The 18,176-nt window shown below is 42.4% G+C and overlaps 1 protein-coding gene across 1 annotated transcript in view; it reads left to right on the forward strand.

Annotated features, from left to right (window-relative positions):
• Positions 1-18,176, forward strand: part of FAM13A (family with sequence similarity 13 member A) — a gene marked incomplete at both ends in the record, with an annotated part of 129,345 nt that overhangs the window by 83,233 nt on the left and 27,936 nt on the right. Inside the window, 5 exons of the mRNA XM_081999553.1 lie at positions 8,934-8,978; positions 10,606-10,785; positions 13,687-13,873; positions 16,798-16,874; positions 17,565-17,607. Of these exons, the coding sequence (XP_081855679.1) occupies positions 8,934-8,978; positions 10,606-10,785; positions 13,687-13,873; positions 16,798-16,874; positions 17,565-17,607 (532 nt within the window). The remainder of the gene's footprint in view (positions 1-8,933; positions 8,979-10,605; positions 10,786-13,686; positions 13,874-16,797; positions 16,875-17,564; positions 17,608-18,176) is intronic.

Here is an 18,176-nt window from a genome sequence, read left to right on the forward strand (position 1 = left end):
CTAATTCTGTTGACATCGGTGAAAATTTGCTCTGCTTGCTTGAGTAGCAGGCTCAATTCCAGTGAGTTCATTTATACTTAGTGGAAGAACAGGAGCCAGGGCAATTAACAGTGAAGGGCTGCAGAGGAGGAAGGGACAGATATTATAACTGGCTTCTTTGATCTCTGCGGAGCTTAAACAAATAAAAAGAAATCCCTGTGGTGCTTTTTGTGAGAGCAGTGATATTTGGAATTTTTACAGTGATCTCTTCAGTTTGTTAATTCTCTTGCATATATTCCTATTTATCTTTGTAGCTTGTTTTTTTTTCTTGGAGAATTTTTCTAACAAACTGTAGAAATTGTGCATTTCATGCATACTCTTAATATGGAGACTTGTGTTAAAACTATGCAGAACTGTGGGTCAGCAAACTGTTCATGGACTAGCCTGGTTGTGTGGTCTTGTCTGCGTTCCTACCGATTCACCATCATTCCCTGCAGTGTATTTGTGCAGATGATGCCTAGTCTGTGCTTCAAAAGCTCCAAACTGTCCAAGGAGGGGTCTGCCTTCTCCTTTGGGAGATGATTTTGTAGCTGCATATGTTCCCCTGTCACAAGTTTTCCCCAGTTTAAATCTTCATGCTATCTTCCCAATGAAAATTGTCCCCCTCTTTCTTTTTCTTTCTGGCAAGATGTGACCTTCAAATGATTGTAGGCTTTCATTATGTTTCGATTTGTCTTAACTGCTTAAAACTGTCCTTCCAAGCCCTTTCCTGGATCGTGGAAAAATGATCCAGGAAGCAGATTCTCTTCAGCTGACCTTGTCAGGATTTCTGAGGAGATGGGGAGCAAGGAGTGGACCTGAGGAAACTGGTATCAAAGCTGGACATTTCTGAGATGGAAGAAGCAGATCTGGAAATTTTAAATAGAAATGTGGGCATATTAGAATAGGGAACAAAGAATGAGTGTGTCCATTGGAATGAAGGGATGGTTTTCCATGGAATGTAGCTTGCAAGTAGGAGGGGAACAGTCAGGAATAAACACATAGTTGGAGAGTGAAGAAGTGGCTGGTAGGAGCAGAGGGGGAGCAGCACACCTTGCAACATGAGGCTTCATGCCAAGCTTGCATCTTTGGTAACATTGCTGAGACACAATTGCTTGTAAGTAAAACTAGCAGCTTCTAAGTCTTGCTGCTATTTCTCACACATCAAAAATGTGTACTCCTGAGGTCGGTCACCAAGTGCAGTTCATTTGGCAGGGGAGCTGGTGCTGGCTGGGCAATTCATGGTGCTTCAACAACTGAGAACTTGACTGGGTGGCCAGTTTTCTCTGTGCAACTTTGAATGTTCTAATTGTTGCCCCAGAGCTGTACATGACTTATGTAGGAATTGCATTTCACACCATGGAAAAGGAAGGGGAGACTGTCTGCTTTAGCCATCTCATGGTCAAATCTACTTGTATTGCTACTATCCACACTTTCATAGTTTGAAATACTGTTCAAGTAATCCTTCAAGTGAATCATGACTCTCTATGTACAGAGCGGTCGCTGCTGCATTTATACAGTAGTTCCATACAGATAATTATGCGAGAGGTTAATTAAATGGGAACAAGAGCTCTTTAGCTTCCAAACACTGCATAATACTTGGCTTTTGCTAGACTGAAGGAGCATTGTGTCCCTCTGTAAACCAGTTCTGGTAGGATCAGACCAGAGAGTTGATTCTTCTGTGCTCTACGGTGTCCACTAGCAATGGGGATGTTTCCCTGGGTGTTATTTTTAACAGTAAGGCAAATGCTCAAGGTCTTAATTTTGTCAGAACTGTCAGAATGCCACCAACACACTGTTTCTTAAAATGGTGTTGATTTAGGGTTGTGGATTTGTTTGGGTTTATTTTCTTCAGACATTGGGAAGTCATGACCAGGTGTAGAATTGATCACCACTGCTGCTCTGTGAGGGATTAAGCAGTCATTAATGGTACAAGACTAAGTGGTAAATGAGGCAAAATGTGACATAGGTTTGTCAAGAGAGGTGTTACCAGTACAACCAAATTATTTTTTATAAGACTTTCCAGAGAGACGAAGAAAAGGAGTATACCTGACATCTGTCTGATGTCAGCAAAATGCTTTATATCATGCTGTCTGTATGAAGAAAATGGGTGTTAGTACTAGAGCTTGAAGATGAGTAGGGAGGGTATTCCTCTCCTACCTATTGCTGGTAGGAGAGGAAGGAGATAGCTAGTGGAGCTCCTTAAGTGTCATGGACTTTTTTTCTTTAATAGCCACTGGCATAATAGAATAGAATCATGCTTGTGAATTGGGTTTATAGCAGAAATTTAGGAGGGTTGAATGGGATGGGGGTGTCCTCTGGGAGAAAATATGTGACAACGAGTTATGACATAGGATGATTGAGATAGATATAGATAGATATATAGGTATGCATGAAATACAAGATACAGGAAGAAAAATAATAACATAGGTAATAGTCATACATCTCAGGACGAAAATAATGAAAATCCACGATATGAAAGGGAAATTCTTCCCATTTCAAAATGCCAGGGAAGAAGAGGATGTGGGCATACTTGTTCATGGAGGGATGGAAGGGAGGCATGGGATTAAAATATTCAAGTTGAAGTAATCACATGACAGTGGATATATAAAGTGAAGTATTTTCAGTATACTTAGTGGAAGTATGGATGCCCTTATACAAGAGTCAGATGAGGCCTCATACAGTTTCAGTAATTCATGTTCCAATGGCATTAGATTTGTGAAGATGGTTAAAGAAGTGTGCAGACCCTGTTAGAAGATGGAGAAAAGAACAGCGAAGGCTTATTTACTGTAAGAAATGAACCAGAGTACACATATTCCCTCTGGGTTTTAGACAGAGGGGAAAGATTGTTTACGTTAAGTAACAATACTGATGCAAGAGAAAATGTGTACAAACAGGCTATGAATAAATTTGGGCAGAAAATTAGAATTCTTGTAGCTGGAGCCCTCTTTTGTTAGGCATTGCAAGGATGAGGTGGGCTTGACCAGTTTGTGAGGTCTGGGGTTTGCAGTCGTTCACCTGCTTGCTGACCAGGGTTATCCTCTCCCTCTCTGTACTGCTTGGTAAGACAATTCAGCTGTGCTCAATACCAGGCAAGGAGGTTTCTGCACTGTTGGAAGAAGAGAACCTTGCTGGGGTGATTGATTGTTCTAGGGAGTCACGCCTGAAGGGCATTTACTTTACAAAACCTTTTGCAACAAAACCTTGTGGTAAAGGGAGTTGAAACTGTTAAAAAATTTGTGGCTCTGCTCCTTGTATAATTCTGTAATAGTACAGCTGGCATTCACAGCCTTAAGTAATCACTACTGAGAAACAGTGTGCAGTTTCAGGTAATGTAAGCAGCATCTGGCAATGGCAATTCCCTGTAAGCACACTTCTACTCGAGTGCAGTGAGTTTTTAGAAGACGGGGAATCTGCAGACGTGCTTCATGCTGGCGTGTATGGTTTAGATTTGACATTAGTCACGTAGATAGTTTCAGAGGAGTTTCCTGATGGTTACATCCTGAGATAAACCAGAGTGATATTACAGGGGAAAAAAAGCAACAGCTTTGTAGTGTGGAGCTTCCTTGTTAACATGCAGAGCATTAAACTGAAATTGGGATGAGAGCTGACATCACAAGCAATGCCAGAAATTGCATTAGATACCCATGAGCGCAGGGCAAGGCCTTAGACAGTTCTGCCTGGTTTAGTACTTCTCTTCTCTTGAAGTACTAGTAACCTGTTGGCAGTATTCGGTACAGCTGACTGTTTCTCCTTTTTAACAGTTGTGATCTGAGACAACTCTTTTTATATAATGCAAGTCAAGTATTCTTAGTCTGCAGTATATTGGGTAAGATGTTCTACTTTACTTGTTCTCAGCTCAATTTTCTTGAGAAACTGAAAAAATCTTGTTGTAGGTTTTGTGCCTGGTCGGAAACTTGCTTGGCCACCTTCCCACTGGATGCTTCCTCCTCAGTGGAACATGCCGTAAGAGCTCCTGAGGCCCACAGGGGTGCTGGGCCCTTTTGCAAGTCATGATTACATTGTATGATGCACATTAATGTCCTGTGTCACGTCAGCACTGGCAGAAAATAGACACCGGGCTGCTGGGTGCCCCTGCTCACAATGTCCAGCTACCATGTGAGTCTGAGGCTCCCTGAGGAGCATTTCCTTTCTCTGCAGAGGAACCTGCACAGACACAGCCATCCAAACTCGCCGAGCTAAATTGGGTGGCGTGTATGAATCCCCTTCGGGTTGTCTCTGCTCCAAGCAGTAGGTGTCAGTGTGCATCCATCATACAGGGTGATCCCAGTGCCAGTGAAAAACAGCAGGCATCCTGAAGAAAACAAGACTGTTGCTTTTAGTGGGGTTAATCTTCTGCATGGTAAAAACGTAGTGTCAAATATAATGTACCACATTTAAAGGAAGGATAATTGGATCTGAGCTTGCGAAGGTGCTGAGAAAACATTGGAAGCATGTCCATGGTGTGATGGGACATCCCAGTAACTAAGAACACATCTCTTTATTTTTAAACTCATTATCTTTATTTTTAAACTCATTATTTTCACATTTTATTTGCAGATGCAATCATTCTCTTTGGGGACTGTGTGTCAAATGAAGTAGTTGTCTTAATATAGATCCCATGTGAGTCTGCAGTATTGCATGTTGCAGCGTGCAATGCTTGTGGAGAGTGAACAGTGTTTAGTCTATGTAAATACCTATAAAAAAGGAATTTCTTAGGTCATGGCTTGGAATAATATATTCTGGAAGAGGAGACTTCAGAAATTTCCCACCTGAAATGTCAAAGTCATTTAAACATCCTCTACTTTGCTGGAATGGCAAAATGGTAAAAAGTTTTTTAGTCTATTGAGGCTTTCTTACTGTTGTGTTTGGCTTTTAAAAAAAAAAAAAAAAAAAAAGGAAAAAAAATAGCTTTGCTTCCTGAGTAAAGCAGATGGATTGTAAATAAATCTCAGCAATGATCAGCCTTAGTTCCAGATTGCAAGTATAGCTTATGATTTGGGCCATTAAGTATGATCAGGAATTAATTCATTGACTTTATAAATGAAAACCCAATCTGGGAAAATACTATGCCAGTAAGTCAGTTTGGACCAAACGGGGTGCAGGTATTGCATGAGATCATTCTCACTCTGCTGCATATCTTTTAAGCCTACGGAGTTCTAGTTGAGGGCGGGGAGGCGGAGGGGAGATTTAATGTGCTTAAAGCTGACAGAAAATACCACCCTCCCATTCTTGAGCTTGAAACGGAATGGGAGAAGAGGCCGTGCAGTAAGAGTTTACCTTACGTGTGAAGCAAGACGTTACCCAGAGCTGATGGGGCACCTCTGAAAGCAAGCAAAAGACTTCAGTAAACAAGTTAGACAGCACTGGGAAGTGCTACGGGTCAGAATTCCCTAAAGGAAAAGTGTGAGGATCATAAGAAGCCAGTTCAAAAGTTTGCAGCACTTAAAACAGCCGCATGCCTTGACGGAGGTTTTGTGGCTGGCTCTCTGAAAGTAAAAGTCCCCAGCACTGGGAAACTGTCCTGCTGCTTCCTGTCGCCCAAGGAGAACCTTTAATTTCTATCGAAAGTCACGATTTCTCAGAGTGCTCTGCAGCAGCTGCATGATTTAATAAAGATAATCTAGCTGTGGAGATAATTGACCGGTGAAATGGAGCAGACACGAGGAGAAAATAATTAACCAAAGCAGAACATGAGTTCCCGTTGTCCGGATGATTTACTGAGCAAAGCAGCCCTTCCAAGGCAGCTGCCTGCACAGGCAGGCATGCCAAGAGGGCTCTTCTGGGCATGGCTCGCCTCGCCTGCTCCGTGAAGCATAAATCCAGCAGCGGAGCCACTTTTGCCACCCAAGAAGTTTGGAAAACCCCGCAGGATGCACCCTGCCTGCCTGGTTGCTCTTCTGGGCTATGAAATCCTTACAGGGCTGTGCCTTTCCCCGAGTTTGCTAACACACTCGAGCACCTCCCGCTCTGGCCCCAGGCAGGCTCAAATCCTAAAGCCGCTGTGTAACTCTCTCCCCTCCGCCGTTTGTTTTGGATGTGAAATTCCATGATGTAAAAAAGTTGCTGTAGAGTAAATCAAGCAATTTAGCAATGCACTTAAATTAAGCTTCAAAATGAAATAGGAAGGAAAGTTGCCAACTGTGGGATTGAATGAAATTTAGTGTATCTGGAAAAACTGATTTAAAATCTCCATCTTATTGAGAGGGGGCTAATAAAAGAGCATTAAAATATCACAGGGCTGAGAATAAAGTTATATTCAGTATACAAGGAAGCAGTATTTAGAAAGGAAATACAATAAAATCAGACTGTCAGAGCTTCATTTTGTAGTCATCCACTCAGCTGGCATGTAGCTGTATACATATTTCCGTGTTATTTGTCGGTAGTTTGAAAATCACGGTATTACTGGCTCTCCAACAGAATCTATTTGTATGAGTAAGGCTTTTCCAGATACCACAAAGTAATTGTTACGCAGATATGCGTCATTATGAATTAGCACAGTTAATGGACTTAAAACGGTGTTAGTAAAGCACACAATTGACTGAGAATTAGACAACTACAGAATGTATTGGGGCATTATGAGAATTTTTTGCATTTTACTTAGATATTTTTGCAGCCTATCTTTTGTTTCTTCTTTTTGCTGCTTTTTGTGTAAAGAAGCTGGTGTGGTTTCAGTAATGAATGTGACTGGTTTGCAGACGGTGACTGTTGGCTTTGAACATTGCAGACGGAGTTAACGTCATGAAGTTTTACTCATGTACAGTATCTAGCCTTTCATTAAGTTTATGTAAAACAGGAGTTTGCATTTTTGTACAGTATTAATCCTGTTGGAAATAGAGGGAAGAGCCATTTCCTGAGATTTTCCGTCTTGTCTGATGAGTAGATATACCTACATCCTAGGGGTGTTTTAAAAAACAGTAGAACCCAAATAATCCTATCTCCCCCTCCACTACCACTTTCCTGACGTGAAAACAGGAAAGAAAGGTGTGATATGGAAGACACCCCTGCTCAGTATGGGTTGCATGTAAGTATTATAGAAAGCTGATACAATATTAACTTACTCCCACACACGTAGGAGTGGTAGACAGCACGCGAATTGTATCTTACAACATTGTTTAGCCTACCACACTAGCATCTTCCTTGCTAATCCATCTCCCATGGGAGGCCAGGTCTTAAAGAATAGTTTTAGGCTGGGAGGAGGCCAAATAGTTGATGTAAGTGAACAGAAAAGCAAGTAGGGTGCTTGAAATGTGCTCTTCAAATTGCAAAGCCACCCAGTAGTTAATAGTCAAGGCGTTACACGTGGGAAGAGGGGGATCTTGCAGATTCTTTTTTTCCCCCCTGTATGCAGACTGCATGTCCCTAATAATAAGTACAGTAATACTTGTTTGTATGTCTTCTGTTCATGAAATCATCTGAATGACACAGCTGCTCGGGTCCTGTGCAGGTAAGGTGGGATATACTGGCAAATCCATGACTGCTTTCATGCTGTGCCATCGCCCCAGGGACCGGTGCCTGGCCTGGAGGTGGGCGCCGAGGGAAGCCGGGATGGGAAGGGATGCGCACGTGGCGAGAGTGCGCTGGTTTACCCACGCCAGGGTGAGCACACTGGCTCAGCTGAAGGAAGCTGGAGCATATTGTGAGTCTGATTTGCAGCTGGGTGTTTGTGGGGTTTGTACTTCGCTACAGGAGTTAGGCTGGTTTGTTGGTTTTATTAAACTGGTTATAGTGGCCCCTCGTTTGCCCTTCTCGTCCTCTGTCGCCTGCCTTCCGCCACAAGAGACACTCAAACCCAGGAAAGCCGCAGAGGGGTCATCACCTGAGAGTGCTGCAGCTTCTTAGCTAGCACTAGGTCTGCACGGGGAAGTGCGAAACATTCGAGGGAGGAGGAGAGGAAAGCTTTGGTTAGTTAAGGGAAGTCGGCTGTTGATGGTTCTTCTGCATTGAAACGGTTTGGGAGAAACCAGTAAAGACTGAAAGCAACGGATGGCTGCCTTGGCAGAAGGCACATCTTGCATCCAGCCTGTCCTGTACCCTGGCCACGCAGTGCCGTTTTATTGGGATATATCAGCCAGTCGTACAGCTAATTCCTCTGCTGATACGGGGATAAATCCAAATGAAAGCCGTAGGCCTGTAACTTATTTGACTTAACGAAGATCACAGGAGGGATGAACAGGCAAAAAGCGTTACCTTACCTGCAAAGCGTGAGGGAAGAGGGCACAGGATGGGACTCGGCTTGGCAGAGGGAGGAAAGCAGTGACAGCTGTGCAAGGTGGCACGTCAGCTTGTTCAGAAGGGCTTCAAACAGCAAGCAATGACACCTACAGTCACCTCAGCTCTTCCCGAGCCTGAAAACAGATTGAGGGAAAAGGGAAAGAAGAGAGCATACATTTTATTTTTAAAAATGTGAAGCAAAGAACTTGAATATCAGAGCGCGGCAGGAGGAGAACTGTGCAAAGCCTGTATTTTGCCTTTGTCCTCCATTAATATTTAAAGATTCTTAAATATTGACTTCCCTTTCACAGTGTGTACATTTTCAAGTTGGTCTCAAAAGGCGAGGACTTCTGTGATGAGGCTAAAACAAAAAACAACCTGCAGTGACAGGTTGCCGTTCTGAAAGCTCAGAAGGAAGCAAAAATATCTGCAATGTGCTGAAGTTGAAATATTTTCTGTTAGACCTTGGCCCACTGCAAGGCAATGACAGGAATTAATTCTTGAGGATATTGGCATTGTCAAAATGCTTCACGTCACCGTGGGAGAGAAAATTCCTGAAGGGGAAAGCTTGTGGTGTGCACTTGCAATTGTTGTTGAGACAGCTCAGACCTTTAAATCTTAGTGCTGCAAAGAACAAGGGTTTTTAAGACCTTATCGTGACAATTAGATCTAACTTTCTCCTCTTTTTTTCTTTTACACAGTGCCCATGTATCACAAGTCAGTAGTAACGTTCCTGCTACAGGAGAGTAAGTGTCTCTTTTACAGTTTTGTGGCTAACGTTTTTGTGTATTGGAGCTTTTTAAAGTATTGCTAGTTATTCTTTCACTTCTCTTTAAGGATTGTTCTTACACAAGCAAAAAAAAGGTAGTGTTTCCCAAAGCATCTGCAATGATAATAAATCACTTGAAAATTTTGAAAAATTCTCAGGCCCTTGGTTCTTTCCTCGCACTGTGCCTGTGATGTTTTGGTTAGGCAGAGAACTTGCATATTTAGAGAAGCCATTCCCACTGTGTTATCCTCTCACTCTTGTTTGCACCCTGTTGCATCCCAGCAGAGGGGTCAAGAGTATGGGGCTTGACCCCACTACCATAACTGGGAGCAGCAGAGCTAACGAGTTGGCTCCCTTGCCAGAGCTGGAAATTCCTGATGGCTGATGGATTTGCAGAACTGATTCTTGTCAATACATGAAACACAGGCATACTTGCCTTGTTAAACCATTTGTTTTTTTGCAGTTGCTAAGATCTTTTGAGTTTTTGGGAACTGCAGTCGCAGCAGACCTGGAACTACAGGAACTTAGCAATAACTTTTGTAAAATCTCTGGAGAAGTCAGCCTGGGTGCAGATTCCTATACTTATAGCTACTCAGTTGAAAATTAACCAGCAAATACTGCAGATAACATTTTAATTATGGAAAAAGCACTAGAAGTTATATATGGACTTTAGACAGGTGTGCTTGGAAAAGCTCATTCTTCAGCAGGCTACTTAAAACATTACAAGAAACAGGTGGGGCACGGATGTACAAAAATGTGTTTCCAAATGACCTTTTTGCAGAAGAAAAAAAAAAAATTTAGATTTTGCCCATAAAAACTTACTCTGGTTAAGGAAGGAAGGGAATATTACAAGAAAACGTCAATACCAAAATGAAGGAGATGTGGTTGTATTGAAAGTTCAAGTAGTCTCACATCTTTAACTGATGCAACTGCAGAGGCTCCTGTGCTGTAGCTTGTGTGGAAGCCCTGTTACTGCTGGCGGGCATGATGGTGATCTCACACCAGAGTAAGTCAGGGGTGGCAGTGAGTGCATTCATGGCACAAGAACGGTGTGAAAACAACGCGAACTCAGAACCAAATCCATGCTTGGTCATTGAGATAGGCATATGAAGGGTTTGTAGTGAGGTACTGTTTGTGTGTTCTCATCACCCTGTGAGACACCAGTGAATCACCTTCTCACAGATGATCCATTGCCTTACTGAGCTGGGATTGCACAAGAGACTTGACAGGTGTCAGCATGGCTGGGTATCAAATACAATTTTGTCAGGGCAAGGACTATTAAAGTGGAGGATGAAAGTTAGGCACCAGTGTCCATAGTTGCAGTAAGTAAAATTAGCTGTTTTAGTAAAGGTTCAAACATCCCAAGCAATAAAAAAGAGCAAGAGGAATAGGGAAGGCTCAGCTCTTATGAGGGACCTGAACATCAGGGTATCTGAAGATTTTTGGCTTAGGTCTTTGCAGATGTTACAGCCCTAGAACATTTTATATTGTCTTGCCATCATAATACAACGTAACCCTCAGATACCCTTGCTTCATTTATTGTTGCAGAGAGGGAGCTCCACGAAGTCTTTGAGCTCAATTGACCTTATTTTTCGGCTTGACAGGTATTTAGAGAAGACAATCCGCTCAGCCGTGGAGCAGCATCTCTTTGATGTTCATGGCTCAGGCGGCCAGAGTTCAGAGGACTCTGAATCGGGAACATCTTCAGCCTCTTCTAATGTGTCTGCCAGGCAGAGGAGGCGACACCACAAAGAGCAGGAGGAAGCCTGGAGAAACAGAGACATGTACGAGCCTGATTTCTTTGTTTTGGAAAGTATATTTGATTAAGTGTACCTTAGTCGTGTCCTCTTATCAAGGCAATGCTTAGTTCTGTTATGAAATGCACTGGCCCTTGCCCTGAGTTGAAAGTGCAGAGCAGACTGTAGTGCCTGTGCAGAGCTCCATTGCATCAGTTAGAGCTGGGAAATGTAGAGTTTATTAGAGGTCATGGAGTGGGGCAAAGTGTGATAAGAATCTATTTTTTTTAATGCAGTATAGTAGAGTTCTTAAGTAAAGTATTTGGAATTGTTTAACTACAGTATTTGTTGCTTTAGTGGCAATCCCCAAGCAGTTGGCCCTATAGCCTGTAACTTTCTTTAGATAAAAACATTGGGTTTAGATGTTTTTCTGAATTCAGAATGTCTTCAAAAACAAGATCAAGTTGCCCTTTTGTATGTGGCGGCACAGCTTATGTTTGGGTTTATTGAGGAGCCCTGGGAGTTCATCTGAAAGTAGAAAAGTCTTCCTTTTGATTAATTGGAATTTAAGAATTTTTATCCACCCTGTTACACAAAGGTTAAACATGATTTAGTGGTGAATTTTCGTTAAATGTCTGTCAAAGAGTAAAAACAATACCTGTTTTTGCTTTCATGCTCCTCTACTCGTGGCATATATTGTGTGGTACAAATGTATTACCACCACAACCTTAACAAACGCTTGCCCAAGGCATAGCTATCTTTGAGGAACAGTAACTACAGACTTTGCAAGGCCATGATCTAATCAGTGCTTATGCATATGTCTAGCTTTAACACAGTTCTTGTAAAGAATGTGTATACTTGACTGTGGTATTGGATTGCTAGGATTTCAAATTAGATTCTGAAATAAGCATCTGGTCCCTTGTTATTTTTTTCTCTGGGTGCTCAATTCCCCAAATCCTGTGGGATCTGCACCTTCCTATACAAAGCCACTTTTATACAGGAGCAGTGCCTTGTGTTAATATTGCAGCCATGCTTCCCAAAATGTGTCAATGCTATTGTTGTAAAAAACCCCATAGTTACAAAATAAAAAGCCATTTCCATAGTGAATGAAAATATGCTATGGAGATGGACTGGGAAATTAGCACTTGCAAGTCACCAGAGTATCTGGCAGCAGCTCTGAAGTAGTTTTTCTCGTTCAGTAGCCCCACTGACAGGCTTCTCAGGTAAGTAGGTCAGAGACTGGCTAGTGTACGTGTTTGGAAGCATATAGTACTGCAGGGCTTTTTTTTTTTTTTTTAACATTGCGTTACAGAGCTGCCTTTAGACAGGGTTGACACAGTTGTTCAGGTTTGGTCCATAAAGCCAGAGCCAAGGATTTAAAGCACATCGGAAGTTTTGGATGCTGGCTAGGGTTCAGATTGTGTTCCCTGGTTCCCTTAAGTAGATTGCTGGAACTCCTTTGGGTGAACGATCAAAATTGGGAATTCCTTTCAAAACTTCTTTCTGTTGTTGTTGTTTTGATTGTCAGTGGCTTCATCTCCTTGCCTTGTGATGGATCACAAGAGGATTTGTAATGTCACAAGATGGGACTTCAGCTAGGAAGAGTGTTTATCACAAAAACACATACATGAACTCCCGGGCTTTGCAGACTACATGATCTGCAGGCTGTATATATGTAATTGTTCTGCTCAGGGGTTTGTAAAAAAATCCACAAAGGAAAATGTGTTATCTTTAGAAATTTAATCATAGATTTATAGTCTCTTATCTTTCTATCTCCCTTCCACCAACAAAACCTAGAGATTCATGATCTAGAAAATCACTGTAACTTTCTGGTTTTGTTTTTGATTTGAATACTTTGTCATGCTGGCACTGTCCAGATACTACAGAGTAACTGGTTTCTTGTCACACCAATCCAAGTCTAGAGAAATGCTCCTGCTGTTTGTGAAAGTGCGGACTTTGGAGTCGCACTGTATAAGGCAGCCACCCATACAACACTTGGTAAACATTCCAGTTTCAATGTCAAGTGTAAGCAGCCTGCCTTTAGCCTCCGGTGGGGTAGGATGGTGAAGAATGAGATGCATTGTGTTTCTCCTGTTCCCATAATGTAGTGATGTGTTATGTATGTGTGTCTTCATTATTGCACAAAGTAGAGGGAAGACTACTAAACAGGCTGTGAAGGGAAAACTGCACGCTGAAGGACCCAGCCAGCTAACTCTGCAGGGCAAGATAAGCCATACACCACACTTCTGGAAAACATGCACAAACCCTACTAGCCCGGAGAGTCCCAGCTAGTGCATGACTTGATGACTTAAAGCTAGCTGTCCCGTTCACTTCCCAACACAGCAGAACAGTTCCCTGTCCTAGCAGTTGTGTTGCCATTGTAGAGATGCACTCCCTTTTCTGTTTTGTGGCATTCCCAAATAAGAATCAAGCATTTGGCTAAAACACCACAGTCCTGCTCTTGCATTTGAGAATATGAGTAAGAGGGCCTATTACGCAGTGTCATGCACCAAAGGAGATCCTTGGACCACAGCTGTGAATCACATTTCTAAATTAAAAGCACGTGTCTCAAAGGAAAATATGCTGCGTATTCTCTATAAAAATACCACAGGCAGCCAGGAGCTAGTCCAGCTTCTATGTGAAGTCAATGGGATTCTCTGTGTTGGCTTCAGTGGGAAATGAATCAAGTCCCAGAAGTTGATCCTCACAACTTTCTCACCTGAGGTGTGCACACCTGGCTTTCACTCCTCAATGGGATCTAGCATTGCACAGTGTGTGTTGTTTGCTGCAGTAGGAAAAACCAGAGATACTGGTTTCATAGGGCGTAGAAGATGTTGCCGGAACTGCAACAGTCAGCATGATGCTTTCTCTGTTGCTAACATAAATGTAGCGGGAGAGTGTTTTAAACAACCTCTTGTTGTCTTGTTGTAATGTCCCTTTTCTTCTTAGGGAAGTCGTCAACAAAGAAAACATTCCCTCTGGATTCAGCAGTCTGGAAGACTGTATTCTCGCTGCTCAAGAAGTAGAAAAATTACAAGACACCAGCTCCGGATATCTTAGTGAAAGGAATAAACCAAAACGGCAGAAATCCAGCACCAAGCTTTCAGAGCTTAATGACAACCAGGACAGTCCTGTGGTAAGCCAGCATGCTGTACTACTTGATGCCTAGTACCAGGGTGGGAAAAAGTCCTTTTTATTTCAGTGCACATCTGGTTCCCTTGGATAGCCATTTTTGCCTACAATACAAGAGTAAGAGACTCTTTTGAACTATGGGGAACAGTGGATCCCGCACTTGTAACCTTTGTGATGAGGCATCTGAGAAGACGTATCCCTGCTGTGATCCCCTTATTCCATCCATAGTCATTTTTTCTTTCAACAACTTTTTGCTTTTTTCTTCGGAACTCAGCAAAGCATTTTGGAAAGAGAAAAAGGAAGTCTTTTTCCCAGTCTTTCAAAAGTCTTTCAAGGAGCTTGGAACCTCAGGTATAGGTTCACATGTTTAGGTCAAGTTTATTTTTATATTCCTGCTAAGTTCTGAAACCGTAGATCACGAGTGACTTCTTGATAATGAGAGGACAAAGGTGTTTTATGCCTTTTCCCTAAAGTCTGTGTGTGACTGTGGTGTTTGCAATTTGCAAAACACTTTGGAGGGTGTTGGTCCAAAAGATGATCCCTCTAGCTACCTTTTTCTGAGGTGGTAAATGACACTGATACAACATGCTAAAAATTTGTAATACTGTAGAATTTGCCCAGCATATTCTTGTGTGACCTTCACAGTAGAAGACAGATTGCCAACTTTGACAAGCTGTAGAATAAAACTGATGCACCCTCCTTCACTCTCAGCCAAACCAGACACTGATTACAGTGTCAGCAGTTGAGAAACTGTACTGTGCTTCTGCGCAAGGTCTGCTTACAGTGGCAGAAGTGCTACGCGTGCCGGTGCATGGCACCAGGCATGCATTACATACAGGGTTACTAGTAACAGTGAAAGCTGTGTGAAAAGACTGTCCTTCTGAGCTATAGGGCATTTCCTTCAGTTGTAAGTTTCAGAGCCTGCTGTTCTTTCTTAATGTTACATTGTGTTGGGACTCATTTTGTTTATGTCACAAAATTGCAATGATCTGATGATGCTCTTACCTTGTGCAGAGATTCTAGAGAGAGGCAGATTTGGCTTCTCTTTATGATAAAAGGAAGGCAAGATGCCAAAAATGGTAGGCTGTGCTTACATTTAGCACTCAGTATCAGTAACCTACATGCGATACTTCATGGAAGAGCACAGTCAGATAGACACACTCTCACTTCGCACCTTTACTTGCAGCAATGGACATTAAGATAGGCAAAGGTCAAGTGTTTACACTCTCTTCTGCACCTCTTCTATGTACCTGTGGAGTGTAAAGCAGTTTAAATGTAAATGAGAATTTGATTCAGGATTTGGGAAAGGAGAGACTGACAGAAGCGTCCACTGCTGTGGACCTGAAAAACATTCGTAAAGTCTTAAAACGTGCCCAGAAGAAATGTCCTCAAACTTACCTATGTCTACTGGATTTTGCCCTGCCCCTCATTTTCGGATCTCTTGAGGGGCAAAGACTGAAAGGAACATAAAATGGACTAACCTTGCACAAAAAGCACTTTGATCAAGATAACCATCAGTGTGGTTCTTGCTTTGCTAGAGGAAGTGTTGCAGTGGGATTGTCAACTGAGAGCATCGTTATGAAACAGCTTGCAGAGAGAACAGTGCTACTCTTTTTGAAGAGCAAAGGCTGCTTTTTAAGTTTTCATGAGTGCACTTATTTCATACTTGCTTTTCAGAGACTGCCATCAGGATGTGTGGTGGTTTAGCTTTCTTTTGGCTATATCTTTACACTTCGAATAATAATCCAAATTAGACTGCCTACTTGGAGTATCAAAGGACATAACCTGCACCTTAGCATTTACTACTAGGGCTTCGTAATGTAAACAAGCTTGTGATGTTCTGTCTTCTTACCCACCTTTTTCTGAGCCAGCCTTTTTTTCAAAGCCTGAAATAGTATGTAGGACAGTGTATGGAAGCTTTCCTCTTAGCTGTCTAATTGTATCTGACTCAAAAGTGTAAGTCAGTGGTGGAAAAACTGTCAGTTCTGCTTACTCTCCCGAGCAAACCAACCACGAAGCATTAAAAGCTTGTAACTGCATTTCAAAGACGTGGTAGCCAGGGACCAGTAGGACTTGAAGAATCACATTAAGTAAGGCTGGAATGACTGAGCTGCTTCACCTTATGGGGCTGGAGGTGTAGCAAGGTGAAAGAGGGCTGTGACTGCCCCAAGAAGCCTGTGTGCGCAGTTGCCGGGGCAGGAACCACGCTCCACTCTACTGACCGACTTCCCCCTATTTAAGAGGGACTTGCCCAAAAAACAGGGTAGAAAACCTCCTGGACATGCGCCCAAAGTGACAACACAGTTTGTCTTCACAACACTTTCTCAAGCTCTTAGAGGACAACAACGTTAATGTTGCTAATGGTAGCAAGACAAATTTCAGAACAAGTTGTCATAACCAGTTGAATTTCTTGCCCTGCATTCATATTAGCACAACTTAATATTACCTCTGTGCATATGTCAGTCTCTTTGCGTTCTTCTGCCTGTTTAAGAGAAACTAGGGAAGGGTTTGGCTGAGAAGGGGAGTATTTTCTAAGATGAACATAAGGACTCCTGCTGGGAAGATGCTATGGATTTTGGTACATGCTCTTACAGGACTTGTATACACCACAGAATTTCTCTCAAGCTCAGCCTGTCTGTCAGTCTGTGAAATCGAAACTGGGGTTGTACCATGCAGCATTACTCTGTTAGGCATTTTAAGGTCGTCTGATGAAAGAGATGAAGCAGTGAGCAGTTCGGGGGGTTTTTTTGCAGGTTATGGGCGGTAAAGTGTAGATTTTGTTTTGTTATAAATGTGTAGCAGGCTGTAGATTCTTGTCTTGCTTCTCAAAGTCTTTTTGGATATTTCTATATTTTATCTGTATAATGGCCTGCAGCTTGAATCTATTCTCTTATGTATCTTACCGCTTTAACATTTACTGTATTACAGAGTATGGAAAGCTTTAGCTCATCCAGGCCTATAGAAAGAACAGGACCTGATGACATGGAAATTTTATCTGAAGAAAGGTGATTTTTTTTTTTTTATATATGTATGTTTTATTTTCCCTGTGGTTGTAGTACAGCCTAAGACATCCTCACCCTCGTAAGCCTGTGGTGGACGTTTAGTTATGCTGCAGAACAGCGTTACCCACCATGTTAGCTTCAAAGTAGAACTGTATGGAGGCTCTCCCCAGCACCATTATGCCACCAAGCCTCTTCTCCCAAACTGTTAGTAATGACACTGAAGATTCTGATGGTGCAGGCTTGAAAAGAAGTCAGCTGTGAAGCACCAGAACCAGCACAGTCGACACAGGGGACTGCAGAGTCTGTCTCACCTGGCCTCTGGGTTGGGAATGCAGCCCTTTTCTTTGTGTTTTGCTCTTCTGCAAGAGCTGTACAGCCCCACTCTGCTCGGCTGAAATGACAATTTATGCCCACAGTTACATTTGTTGGGGGAGTTCTGTTGGTTTGGATTAAGGGCACTGTAATTGAATGACATTATATTTTTCACAAATAGCTCCTGAGAGGAAGTAGAAGGCATAGTTTAGCAGCCTGAAGTGCTGCAGTCCAGAGTCCATTCATTTACTGAATGTATTAGTGTGCAGCAGTAGCAAGAATCCATAAACCTCTGTGTGCAGAAGTCCTGCTTGTTTTTGTTACAAGACAAGTCTGGTTTTGTATTTGTAATATGTTGGTTTGTTTTTGCTTTTTTTGTAGCAAAGAAAGTGAAAACGATGAGGTTTTTTTCAGGCACTCTCAGGTTGGTATTTTTGGGGTTTTGTGTTTCAGTTTTGCGGGCTCTACGTGGGCTTTTTATTGAGTAGAAACAAGTAGTGAGGCATACAGTTCTGTGAAATTTTGTTTCTCACAGATAAATGGAGTTAGCATTTGCTTTCTCTTTCCCTCCCCTCTGCTTTTTATTTATGTAATTTGGGGAGCCTTTCAGCCCCTGAAGAGTCTGAAAGCATCTGCTTCAGTCCCTTCAATCCCTCCTTGCCAAAGAGGGAAAGCGTCACTGAAGTCAGCACTTTGGTTTAAGTGACGCCAAGTTCCCTTACTAATAATTGCAAACAGGGTGTGTGACTGGTTATCTCCCAGGGTAGTAAGATTAGCTTGTCTCTCTTGACTTCTCTAAAATAATTTTGGTCTTTTATTTATGGTTTCCCAGTGTGGCCTGTTGCCTTTGAACATAGGTGTCTGTGATCATTTGTCTTAGAAAACTGGACCGTCTCCTGCTTCTCTCTAAGGGCTGGTGGTTGGGATGAGTGTCAGGAGGGGACACGTGACACTGATGGCAACAGCTTTTTTCCCCAACTTTCCATTCCTGCT

Source organism: Phaethon aethereus (assembly GCF_964289735.1).
Source record: "Phaethon aethereus genome assembly, chromosome: 4".
Taxonomy (NCBI): Eukaryota; Metazoa; Chordata; class Aves; order Phaethontiformes; family Phaethontidae; genus Phaethon; species Phaethon aethereus.